General features: G+C 48.2%; 1 protein-coding gene across 1 annotated transcript; it reads right to left on the reverse strand.

The window, feature by feature from the left end:
- Window positions 1-296: 296 nt before the first annotated feature.
- PIRT (phosphoinositide interacting regulator of transient receptor potential channels) lies at window positions 297-3,533 on the reverse strand. Its single transcript, XM_008529528.2, has one exon. It carries the CDS (start codon window positions 3,531-3,533, stop codon window positions 3,117-3,119), a length of 417 nt encoding a protein of 138 aa, XP_008527750.1. The 3' UTR covers window positions 297-3,116.
- Window positions 3,534-12,300: the final 8,767 nt, after the last annotated feature.

The following is a 12,300-nucleotide window of genomic DNA, read 5'->3' on the forward strand; positions in this document are numbered from 1 at the left end:
CTGGAGGGTTCTTTTTCCATATCCCTTTTGGGGTCTCTCTACTGGGCTTGTGAGGATGGAAGGAGTCAGGAGTTTCTGACCTGTCTGCCCCATCAGCATCTCAGAGAGGAGCCCTCAGCTCCTATGAAGCACCGGAGGAGCCGTGCGTGAAACCCGCACTGTCCCCTTCTCCCAGACAGCTCTCTGGGGAGGGGGCGGAGGACATGTGACCATGGCAGAGGGCATTGGAGACGAATGAATTAGTGGATAGTCTTGGAATTCCTGATGGAATGGAATGAAAACACAGCAGACACTGCTAAATAGAACACAATTCGATATTACATCAATTCCTTTAGGACTCAGATTCAATCGGACTTTCCCAAACAGAGCAGCTGTGGGTGAGATAATGCAGTCCGGTTAGCCAAACATGGGGATGCTGGGCCTGTCTCTCATCCACGGGAATGAAAGGAGTCAGGGTGGTGATGCTTTTTTCCAGAAACATGGCCTCTGGCATGGGCTGCATGCACAGAGCAGGCACATTCTTCCCTCAGCCTTCCGCGTGGTGACGGTCTCCTGCAGAGGCCTCTCAGCACGATGCTGGCATGTTCCTAGGCCCACACTCACGTGGGGGGTCCCAGTGGGGTCGAATGATGCTTGGGGGTCTTTCCTCAGAATCTTTTCCTCATTTTTCTTTCTAAGCAACTGAGCTTGAGGAGCAGAGAATGTGGGTGAGTACTGCTGCAGGCTGCATAGCGAGTCCAGAACGTGGACGCCTTCTAGAGCCATGGCTGTCCCCAAACTTCTGTGCCCTAAGACACACCCAGTGGCAGCACCCACCTGGGCCCTCCTCCCACAGCTGTGCCCAGACTACAAGCTGTTGGGAAGTGTGGGTTTCCAGCGAGCTAGCGGGGAATCCACTCCATTTGCTCCACGTAAGACAGCATCAAGAAACGTGAGGACGATGTTATAATGTGAGGATGATGTATTGAGTCGCTTTTATGTCAGAGAAAGGGCAATGATCTGAAAGCCCTGTCACTTGAGGCACTAGAACTATAATTAGTGACATAACACTTGCAACTCCCCCAAGATTGGTCCTGAGCACCTGTGCAGGAGACTGGTGGGCGAGAGGACCCTGCCACACTGTCTCAACGAAAGACATGGCCATCTGGGTGAGACTCAAAGTCCACAGGCTCCCTGATCTCTGGGTCCTCAGGTGGTGTAAGGCAGGGAGTGTCCCCATGTCACAGGTACCTGCCTCCATGGAATTTCCCATGATGCAGAGGGAACAAGGTGAGGTTCTGACTCTGCATGTGGAACCACCATGAAGGATGGAGATACCTGGAGGCCTGTTAGAGAGAAAGGGGTTGCCATGGTGACCGGGGCAGGGCAGAAGGTTGAGCAGTGATGGGAGTCACCTCAAGCCAATGATGGTTACAGGGCAGGATGCCTTCCTTTCATACCTTATTATCAAATGCTCCCCACTTGGCCTCAAACCTGGCCTGGGGCAGCATGGTGGCTAGCTTTCTCACAGGTACCCCTCCTGGTCTACACCTGAGGGCCTCTGGTTGTTACAGGTAAGCCCGGGTTTGGGAAGGACTTACCTCACAGTGCTCTCTGTGTGGTGGGCCCTCTGGAAACCCTTCCAGTTTCTACCATGCATGCCAGGAGGCCCTCAATGTGCCCTGAGAAGCTGCACTGGGCACTTAGGGGAGCAGGGGGAATGCAGGCCAAGAGGGGATGAGACGGGACATTGGGAGGTTGGGAAGCTGCTATGCAGTTTCCTAATTTTATCATGCTTCCCCTCCCTCTCCTGAGCTTTTGCATAGGCCATTCCTGCTGCTGAAATGCTTTTCCTTTCCCCTTTGTGCAGACTCTTATCTTTCCTTTTGTCCTCAGTTTGGATGAGACAGCTCTAGCAATCTCTGGGTCCTCTCCCAAGTCTGGGTTAGGTGCCCCCTTCGTGTTCCCACACCCACCCACATTGTCCCCATCAAGGACTCAGCATGGGGTATTCCAATCACCTGTTGGCCTGGCTGTAGTCCTTGCATTGGAAAGAAAATGAGAGCAGGGACCGTATCTGTCTTGCTCCCAACCCAGGGCCTGGCCCAGAGCAGGGCACTCAAATGTTGGCTTGTTTCGTGGGTGGGGACAGGGAGAGGAGAGGGGGGGATTTCCGAAAGTGAATTCCGTCTCTGGAAACCTGCACACCCTTCAAATGTGGAATTTGATCTTCTTGGTTTTGATTCTCCATGGGTGTAAGGAGAAAACAATCTTACGGAATCCCTCTGCAGCTCTCCATCTTGCTGTTCTAGAGCCGGGGATCAGGGGAAAGAGGAAGTTAGGGCAACACGCACTTGTCCTTGGCTAATTGGCCAGTTTGGTGGGGAGAGTAGTCAAGGAGAAGGAGTTAGAAGGTCAAGGGGAGACTGTGACACCCCCGAGCCCACTCCACTGCCTCTGGTGTAAATACTATACACCTGGGAACTTCTTTGGCTGGCTAACTCCCAGAGCTATGTCCAGGGGAATGTGCATTCTTGGAAAGTGTTTTCCCCCAGCCATCCTTCACTGTCAGTGTTTGGAATGTTTCATACTTGTGACTGGTCTGGTCCCTTGAAATCTAAGTCAGTATCTTGCCCATGAAGGGAGCTGGACTGGCAAACCCAGTGGGTCAGAACTCAGCCTCCCCTCTCTTCTGTGAAAGACCTCTGTTGGTCAGTTTCGGTTCTAAAAGGATGCAAATGCAGAATCCAGCTCAGGCACTCAGATATGTAAACAGGACGTTGTCCTTGGGGCATAGCCCACCCCAAGGAATTTCCCAACATGCATAGCACTTGGCAGAGAGAGTTAGATGAGTGCTGCCTGGGTGCATGGGCAGGGAATGAGAGCCATAAAGGGGATGGCTGCGGCCAGGATCTAAGTAATAACAGAGAGACTAATTGAGATACATCCAGCACCATCCCCCAGCTGCAAGGAGGGTGGAGCCCTGAGCTCTCTCTTTCCCACAGGGCGCGGAAGAGGATGTGCCTGCATCAGTTTCATGGCAAATCCCACCAAGGAGATGGAGATGTTAAATGTCAGATCTCCTTCTCCTGGTTGAGGTGGCAGGATGATGGGGAGGACAGAAGGTGAGGCTGCCATCAGCGATTCAGGAAGAAGGACTTGAGACTCTGGAAGAAAACCGACTTCTGTCTCTGCCTCTGTTTCTTTTTGATGATGGGCACCCACACCAGCCCACATACCAGCATCATGAGTCCCAGGGATAGGAAGGCAGGCCCTATCATCTTAAGGACCTTACAGCTACTTTCACCCAGCTTCAGGGTGTAGGCCAAGCAGGTGATGACCACGCCGAAGAGGAGGATGGCGCCACCCACGGACATGATGACGATGGGCTTGCGGTAGATTTCCCAGTTACTCCTGGGGGTGGTGGTCCAGACAGACTCACTTCTGGAGCTGATGCACAGGGAGCTGGCGGTCTGGCTAGGCAGCAGGTCCTTGGATTCTGGAGACTTCTCATCGACCTCCAAGGCCTTCTTGGGGACAGCCTCCATTGTCATGGCTTCTTCGGACCCAGCACCAGTAACCTGCAACAGTTAGAAGCAGAGGTGAAGCTGAAGGAATCTTCACACATCCTTCCTGTTCGCAGCATCCGTCTCCAGCTGGCTGTCAGTGGAGGGCGATACAAGGTTTTTGTGCTGAAGCCAAAAGGGAAATCAGGTGAGATCCACAGAAATAAGAAACCACTCAGGCTGAAATGTTTTTTTCTTATGAGAAATAAATATTATATCATTCTAATCAACTGCTTTTAGTATTCTAAACAGGGAACAGTGGTGCCCTTTAAAAAACTAACAAAAGCTATAATGTATTTTCAGACCCCACTGCTTTTCTAGCTGTGTGATCTTGAGTGAGTTACTTAACATCTCTGTGCCTCAGCGTTCTCATCTATAAAATGGGGATAATAATACTACTTCTGTCATAGGATTTTCAAAAGGTTAAATGAGTTAAGACGTGTAATGCATTGGAGCAACATCTAGCATACTGCAAGCATCCCAAAAATACTATTGTTTGCCTATCAGAGTAGTGATATTTTATACATAAATGTGTGTGTGTGTACACACACGTGTATCAGACATGGCACTAAACACTTCCTTCATCAACTCGAGACCTCACAATAACCCTGTGAATGATGCATTAGTCCTAGGTGACAGTGGAGACGGCTAAGGCTCAGCGAGGTGCAGCAGTTTGTCACAGGGTGAGGAAATGCCAGGGTTGCACTTGAACCCAGTCCGTCCTTGCTCTTAAAGCGCCAGGCTGTGTGCGGGCTAGAGGACATCTTTTAGTGCAGCCTGGGCTTTGCTGTGCTTTGTCAGCACAGGCTGTGATGCCTCAGGGTCAGAGTGTGACCCTTCTATATCTAAATGCCCCCTTTCCCCAAACCCCCACATGAACCACAGCAAGTCAGATTCCCACCCTCCGGTTCTTAACCCTGTAAAGACATGGAATCCAGCCCGAGTCCCCATTCCGATTTCTCATCCAGAGCCCGTCTGCGCACCTCTGGGTCACTGGAACTCTCTCATCCCCTGGTCCCCCACACAGGAGGTAGATGGTCATCTGTGTGGGGCATCTTCAGAGCTGCTCACCTGCCAAATACTTCTCTGCCAGAGCCGTACTAGCTCAAGGTCCTTTAACACGGGGTGAAAACCTTTCATTCCATCAAGGGGAAGGCAGGTTCAAGTGCAAATGCCTGTATATTTGCAATAAGGCAATAAGAAGTGGATGACTAATTTTAGATACTTTCCTGATATTAGATAGTCGTGTGTGTGTGTGTGTGTGTGTGTGTGTGTGTGTGAGGAAGGGGAGGCCGACAGAGCCCAGGTGTCCTGCCTAAAGATCTCTACCCAGACATCTCTGAGTCATCTTCGAGTTGTCTCCAAAGGGTTCGTACAGTGCTTTCTACCCTAGAGATTCTGTCTACTTTTAATTGAATGAGTACGTGAGTAAACAACTTCCTTTCTGCTTCCTCCCTCCCTCCCCCTTCCCTCCCTCCTTCTCACCCTCCCTCCCTCCTTCCCTGCCATGGTCACTAGATCCAGCTTTCTTTACAAACTCAGTTCTTCCTGGTGGGAGCCTGGTGCCTGCCCGCTGCTGTAAGCATGGTGGTGGCTGCTCTTTGGGACCCTGCTGGCCACCCTCTCCTCCTGTCTTGGAATCCAAAATTCCCCCCACTTTGCTCTGCAGGGCCCTGCCTGCCTGCGAGAACTTTCCTCAAGCAGCCTCTGCTCTTTCTCCCTCCTCAGATTAACTGCCTTTCGTCCTTGGCTTCCACTCTTCCCTCCTCCAGGGAGTCAAATCTTCCTCTGACCTCCTCTTTCACGTTTCCTGTTGGACCACTGCGGGCCCCACAAATCAGCATTTCTGAATGTCCTTCTTTTTGAGCGGGATGGGAGAGATTTCTTTCCAAGTGAAATTTCTTGGGAAGAAATTTCATCCCAGTCACAATGGGTTCCCCCTCCCCACCCCGAATTGGGCTAGAGTCAGACCCAGATATGGAGGGGGGTGCACTTTTGGAAATATAGCTGGGGATAAAGGAGATGGTGTCTGGAGCTGGCGGCTCCCAAACCCCAACAATCCAGAAGCTGCCGTTCTTCTTTACCAGGTCACGTCCACCCACAGAAGGTCCTGTGGTGAATGGTCTCTCCTTCAACACTTCCTACAATGTCAATTTCAAGTTTAATCCCCTCCACCCCCACCCCCTCCACCCCGCACAGCAGCTCCGGCCTGAACCACTGGACTAGTGTTCCCACTCTCCACTTTCTAGAACAGGCAGTTACAAGTCCCTCCCCTGTGACAGGGAGGAACTAGGAATTGTAAAGTCTCCCTGCCTTCAGAATGTCGATATTAGCATTCACGTACGCTCACCTAGAGGGAGGATATTTGGATCTCTGCTTCCAAAGATTTTGAAAAATGTGACAGACGTGCTTTTGTAAGTACAGGCACACACGCGTTCACTTCCCTGTTGATCCTGTGGTATATTTGCATGAGCTAAGTAGTCATATTTAAAGTGACCTTTTCCCCTGCGGGCGGGCAGTAGGGCAGGGATCATAAATCGTGTTATAAAATCCTGGCCAGAAACTTGTGTTGGTTGTTGCCCCCTGGTTTCTTATGTGGATGTTTTGATGTCTTCAGCAGGATTTTCTCTCTCGGTAACCATTTCCACCACTTTGCAGTGAAGACTCAAGGCAGAAGGGCTTGCTGCCTTCAGATGCTGGAGATGTTGTGATGGAGAAATATGAATGCAGCCATCCTCAGCTGTGCCAGAGGGGAGCCGGGCTGGATGGGGGAAGGACCTGCTCCTGTGAGAGCTGCTGTCTGGGTGTGAGGAGGCCACTGTGTCGTGAGCAGGAAGTGTGAAACTAGAGGCGGACACCACTGCCAGGAATAATGGACACGTGGATTCTGAGAGGGGAAGGCGGGACTAACTGGACCTTACTGGGAGTGCCTAACATAGACTCTTTGGCGCTGCGAGGAAGTCATTCATATATTCCCATCTTACAAGGGCAGAGACAGAGACCTAGCGTGGTTCAGGAGTGTGGCCAAAGGGTACCCCCACCCTCCTCCAATATGTGGCTGCGCTGGGCTTCAGGTCAAGGTCTTTGGACTCAAAGCTCCTTGCACTAGACCACAGCTGGTCCTGACAGCAGGACTCAGGGTTCTTCAACTAGGAGAATTCCTGAGTTTTTCACTTGGGGCTTCATCCTGCAGTAAAGTAAACTCCCACTGAATATGGAATGTCATAGATAGGTAATTGTACGGTGATTCACTATATAATAGAGAAATGAGAACACTGTTGTAACTTTTTCATTATGTTATATTTATTTAATTTAAAGGACTATTTTTGCTCTGAGATTATGTCCTTCCTTATTTTGGTATTGCAATATTCTTCATTTTATGAAATGGCCATGATGGAAGATGATCATTGGTTTTTGCTAGTATCTGTACTTGCCAAGATAAAAAGGTGGCATCCCAGTAGACATCATCTATCTATCTATCTATCTATCTATCTATCTATCTATCTATCATCTACCTAGACTGTAATAGCCCGTGAAATCCCACAGACTGGGAAGCTTTAATTTGGTTGATAGACTTAGGAGGTCGGGCGGGTCCTTGGGAGAATGAATGGGCCAACAGGGCTTCATTTTCTGGGCAGTGAGTGAAGGAGAAGCAGTTCTGCTCCCTGAGCAAGGGAGAGCCTTCTCTTCCTTCCCTCCCTCCCTCTCTCAGGAGGCAGGAGGCAGGAGCAGCTCTAAACAGAAGTGGGCAGCAGGCTTGGGCTGTGCAATGAACACTGTGCTGGGAAGAAGCACTCCTCCCAGTTCCGGCAAGTCACTAAACGTACTTGCAGTGTGTGCGCTTGATGGAAAGATCCAGGCCCTGGACATCAGAGGAACCACTGTTTGAACCCAGTTTGCCGCTTATAAGCTGTAGGACCTTGGCAGTTTACTTAACCCCCTGAGAATTATTATATAAAATATGGATAATAAAGTCTCTGCCCCATAGGGTTGTGGTGACCATCAGATTTCATAAAACACTACTACACTGTGTGGCGCCCTAGAAGTGCTCAAGAGATGGCCCCGGTTGCTATTATAATTATTTTCTTTTTCAGTTCCTGTTTTCTCATCCGCAAAATGAAGAAGCTGGGCTAAGGGACTCCTTAGCTATTTTAGACAGGTCCATAGGTAGTGAATCAAACTTGAATTCTGAGAATCCAGGTTTCCTGAAAATCACCAACTCAGGGGCAGTATGAGTTTTATTATTTTATTAAAGTCCTAAAAGATTCTACTTTTTTTCCTGTACCAGAGTTTCTCAACACTAGCACTATTGACGTTTGGGGCCCAATAATTCCTTGTCACAGGGGGCTGTCCTGTGCATTGTAGCATATCTAGTAACATCCCTGGTCTCTACCCACCAGATGCCACTAGCACATTCCCCCCTTCAGTCATGATAATCAAAACTGTCTCCAGACATTGCCAAATGTCCCCTTGGGGGCAAAATCCATTTCAGGAGAACCACTGCTCCATGTGGCCTTTCCCTCCCTCCTGCCTTGCAAACTGCCCCAAGGCTAAGGCTGGGTTTACTCATCTTCCACCAATGGTGCCTGGCACACCACCTGGCCCCCGGCAGGTGCTGAAGAGACGTGGCCCCAGCACTCCTGCTCTGAGGGACCAGGTAACCCCTGGGGGGCTAGTCCAGTGAGAAGAGCCATCTTTTCAAGTTTGGATTCAGTTTCTAGGATTCAGTTTGAATGCCTCAGAGGATCCCTCAGTCCCTGCAGTGGGTTGACTTGTCCACCGAAGCCTCAGAATATGACCTTATTTGGACGAAGGGTCTTTGCAGATGTAATTAAGGTAAGGCTCTCCAGATGAGATCATCCTCGAACAGACTAGTCCAATGACTTGAGTCCTTCTAACAGACAGGGAAATTTGACTTACACGGGGAAGACCACGTGAAGACAGGGAGGCAGAGATTGAAGCCCTCTCTCTACAAGCCAAGGAACGCAGAGGGTTGCCAGCAGCTGCCGGAAGCTAGGAGAGAGGCAGGGAATGGATTCCCCCCAGAGCCTCCAGAAGGAACGAGTCTGCCAACACCTTGATTTTGGACTTCTGGCCTCCTGAACTGAGAGATGAATGAAACTGTTGTTTCAAGTGACTAAGTTTGTGCTAATTTGTGACAGCAGCCCTAAAAATTAAACACACTCACCTTCCCTTAAGGTCCCTGACACCTCAGAAGTGGACACGGCCTGAGGCCTGAGGGGCTGGGCCTGTGGAGGAGACAGGGGACAGCTGAAGGCGCCAGGCCTCCAGGACTGACTGCAGATTTGAATGTTGCCTCAGTGCTCCAGGCAGCAATTTGCAAAGGGAGGGTGGGCCTTTCTCCCCCGGAGGCCACGCTTGGAGTCTCAGGAGGCAGATTTAGTGGGTGGAGACATTTGTAGCACATGACCAGGGATGGGCCGGCTGCAGGCTGGCAGACCCTGTCTGAGCCCACGCAGCAATGAGAAGGAAAGAACAACAGCTCCACGCATGAACACGCATGAATCTCACTGACCCAGAGAAGCCAGACACATCTCCACTGACACAGAATTCCGTGTACATGAACTGAGCGTCTGTTCACATAAAATTCACAAACCTGTAAGACAATCACTGCTATGAGGGCTTAGGAGAGTGTTTACCTTTGGCGGGGTTAGCGACAGGGAGCCGGGCACGCTGGAGACTTGCAGGGGGCCGGGCACGTTCTGACTCTTGACCTGGCAACAGCTGGTTACATGGGTGTGTACTATCTGAGCTATATACTCGTGACATGACTCCTTTTCTGTATGTATATTAAACATCAATAAAATATTTAAACAAAGATAATTAAAATACATAATTAAATGCAATACGTTCCTTTCCTTGGATTCCGACTAGAGCAAAACAGATATTTTGGGCTAATTTTAGGGAAGTTTGAATATGGATTGGGTATTAGATGGCATTAAGGATTTAAAATTTGTATTTGGTATAAAAATGATATTGTGCACACATAGGAAAATGCCTTTTTAGATAGGGAGGTGGATCTTGAAATAGACAGGGATGAAATGTCATCATGCCCTGGTTCACAGGACAACATCAAACTCTCAATCCAATATGACAAAATGCTAAAAATTATTAAATCTGGGTGATGGATGTATGAAGTTCATTATATGACTATCTCTACTTTGTTTGTTTGCAAATGTTTATAATAAATGAGAAACTGAATATAGAGATAGACAACAGCCAGACCATATGTAAAAACAGGACTCTGACCCACAATCTGCAGCAGCCAGCCCAGAAACAACCAGATATTCACAGGGAAAAAAATGAAACTTGACCCCACTCCACACCATCAACAAAAATTAATTCAAGATGGACTATAGACATAACCTGAACATAAAAGCTAAAACTATAAAGCTTTTATGAGAAAATATAAGAGAATATCTTTGTGACATGGAGGCAGGCGAAATTTCTTAGACTGGACAGAGAAGGCAAGAACCAAGAAGAAAAAAACCCCAATAAATTAGATTTCATCGTAATTTAAAACTCCTGCTCATTAAAAGCTACTAAGAAGAAATGAAGAAATGAATAAGCAAGCTATGGACTGGAGAAGAATTTGCCAAAGGATTTGTATCTGGAATATATAAAGAACTACCATATCTGATTAATAAACCTACAAAGAAACAGCCCAATTTTAAAAATGGGCAAAAGATTTGGACAGACCCTTTATGAAGGAAGATGAATAAACAAGAAACCCATGAAAAAGTGCTTGACACTGATGTTCAATAGGAAAATGCAAATTAAAACCACAAGAAGATACAGTCACACATTCACTAGAATAGTTAAAATTTAAATATCTCACAATACCAAATGTTGGTAAGAATGTTGAACAACCAGAGCTCTCTTACACCGCTGGTGGGAACATAAAATGGCATAAACACTTTAGAAAAAGGTTTGATAGTTTCTTATGAAGTTAAACATACACCTACCCTTTAATCCAGCAATCCACTCCTAGATATTTATTTGTCCAAGAGAAATTAAAACAAAACTGTCCACAAAAGACTGATTTAAGACTATTCATAGCAGCTTTATCCATAACAGCCCAAACCAGAAAACAACCCACATGTCCATGAACGAAACACAAAGAGTTGTATATTTGCACAACAGACTAGTATCAAGCAACAAAAAGGAACTTCGGATACACACACAGCATGGATGAGTCTCATAGACATGCTGCGTGAAAGAAGTCAGATATAAAAGAGTACATATATTGGATATTACCATTTATATGGCATTCTGGAACCTTCTAAGAACGAATCTAAGGTAACAAAACTCAAAACAGTGATTTTAGGGGGTAGAAAGGAACTAACTTGGATTTTCTGGGGTGCATGGAAATGTGCTATCTCATGGTATTGGTGAAGGTTACGTGGGGGACCCATTTGTCAATTTGGCACACTAAGATCTATGCATTTCAATGTGTGTAAATTACACCCCACAAAAAAGGGCTGTAAGAACCTTAATAATAATAATCGAGTGGGTCAGGGTGGGGAGCAGGTGGAAGCATAGCTAAACTAAGAAAGGCAGAATGTTGATAATGGTTGAAGCCGTGTGATGGAACAGAGGGATCCAGGGTCGGGGTGTGGGCCGGAAACTGTTACCCCAGAAAATAGGGGTGTGGGCATGGGCAAAGTGACCTCAAAATAGGGCAAAGGGGTTAAAGAGAGATCTGTGAGGTGAGAGAGTCCCCTGGCTCTTACAGGAGAGACTGTATAACTGATTCTGAGGAAGAGGAGACCCCAGAGGAAGAGAAGTGCTTCTTGGAGAAGCTAGGACTTGGGCACAGGAGACGGACATGGACATGAGAGACAGAGAGAGGTGCGGAGAGAGAGGGAAAGAGAATGAACAAGAATTTTACCTTTTTCACCTTGTCTCTGGAAAGATACCATCCCTTGAAGGAAAACACACTTTCAGGGGCCAGGGGCCCTGGACAGAACAAAGATTGGGTTTGGTTGGCCTGATGAATATATCCAGAAGGGACCGTCTCTTAATCTTGCTAGAACCGGTCTACTTATCTACCCGGTATTTGTAATTGTCCACTCATTGGACACTCTGCCTACATACATCTTCTCAGTGTTTGGCTCTTGGTCTTGTGTTGCCAGGTTGCTAAACAGAGCTCAGCCAACAGTGCTCACCAACTACACAACACACACTTTTTGATCAACTCCTGTGTGCTGTCCTCTGCTAGACACGGGGTTATAGACTCAACCGAGACAATGTCCCTCTCCGCAGAGGAGCTCGGGGAAGGCACATTTCCTTGCTTGGGGTACACATTTGCTCGCTCAGTGGTGTTGCTGACAAATGAGGTGAAGCGACGTCTCAAACAAGAAGGGGGAGAACTGGCAGGAACATTCTGGCTTTTTCTCATTGGCTCACATATCCTTCCTCCAGTATATGGTTGGTGGTGTGTGTGTGGATTATGCCAGCTGGTGAGCAACCGTGAGTGTCTGAGATAATGAGGACTAAATGGTTTGAGTCCTCCCAGAGACTCCCCAGTGTCTAAAATGCACCACTTACCGGGACTGGCGGCTGAAAGGGAAATAAGTCAACTACTGCCCTGGAGACAACCACATATGGGTCTGTGCTTGCCGGACTGGAAGCTCTTCCTCCCCTCCCGGATTCTGGGAGGCGCTGGGGCTGGGGCCCCTTCACCTTCCATGCGCTCCAACTGGCAGCTCAGTGTTTTGCTGAGACTCGGGAC

Source organism: Equus przewalskii, chromosome 10 (assembly GCF_037783145.1).
Source record: "Equus przewalskii isolate Varuska chromosome 10, EquPr2, whole genome shotgun sequence".
NCBI lineage: Eukaryota > Metazoa > Chordata > Mammalia > Perissodactyla > Equidae > Equus > Equus przewalskii.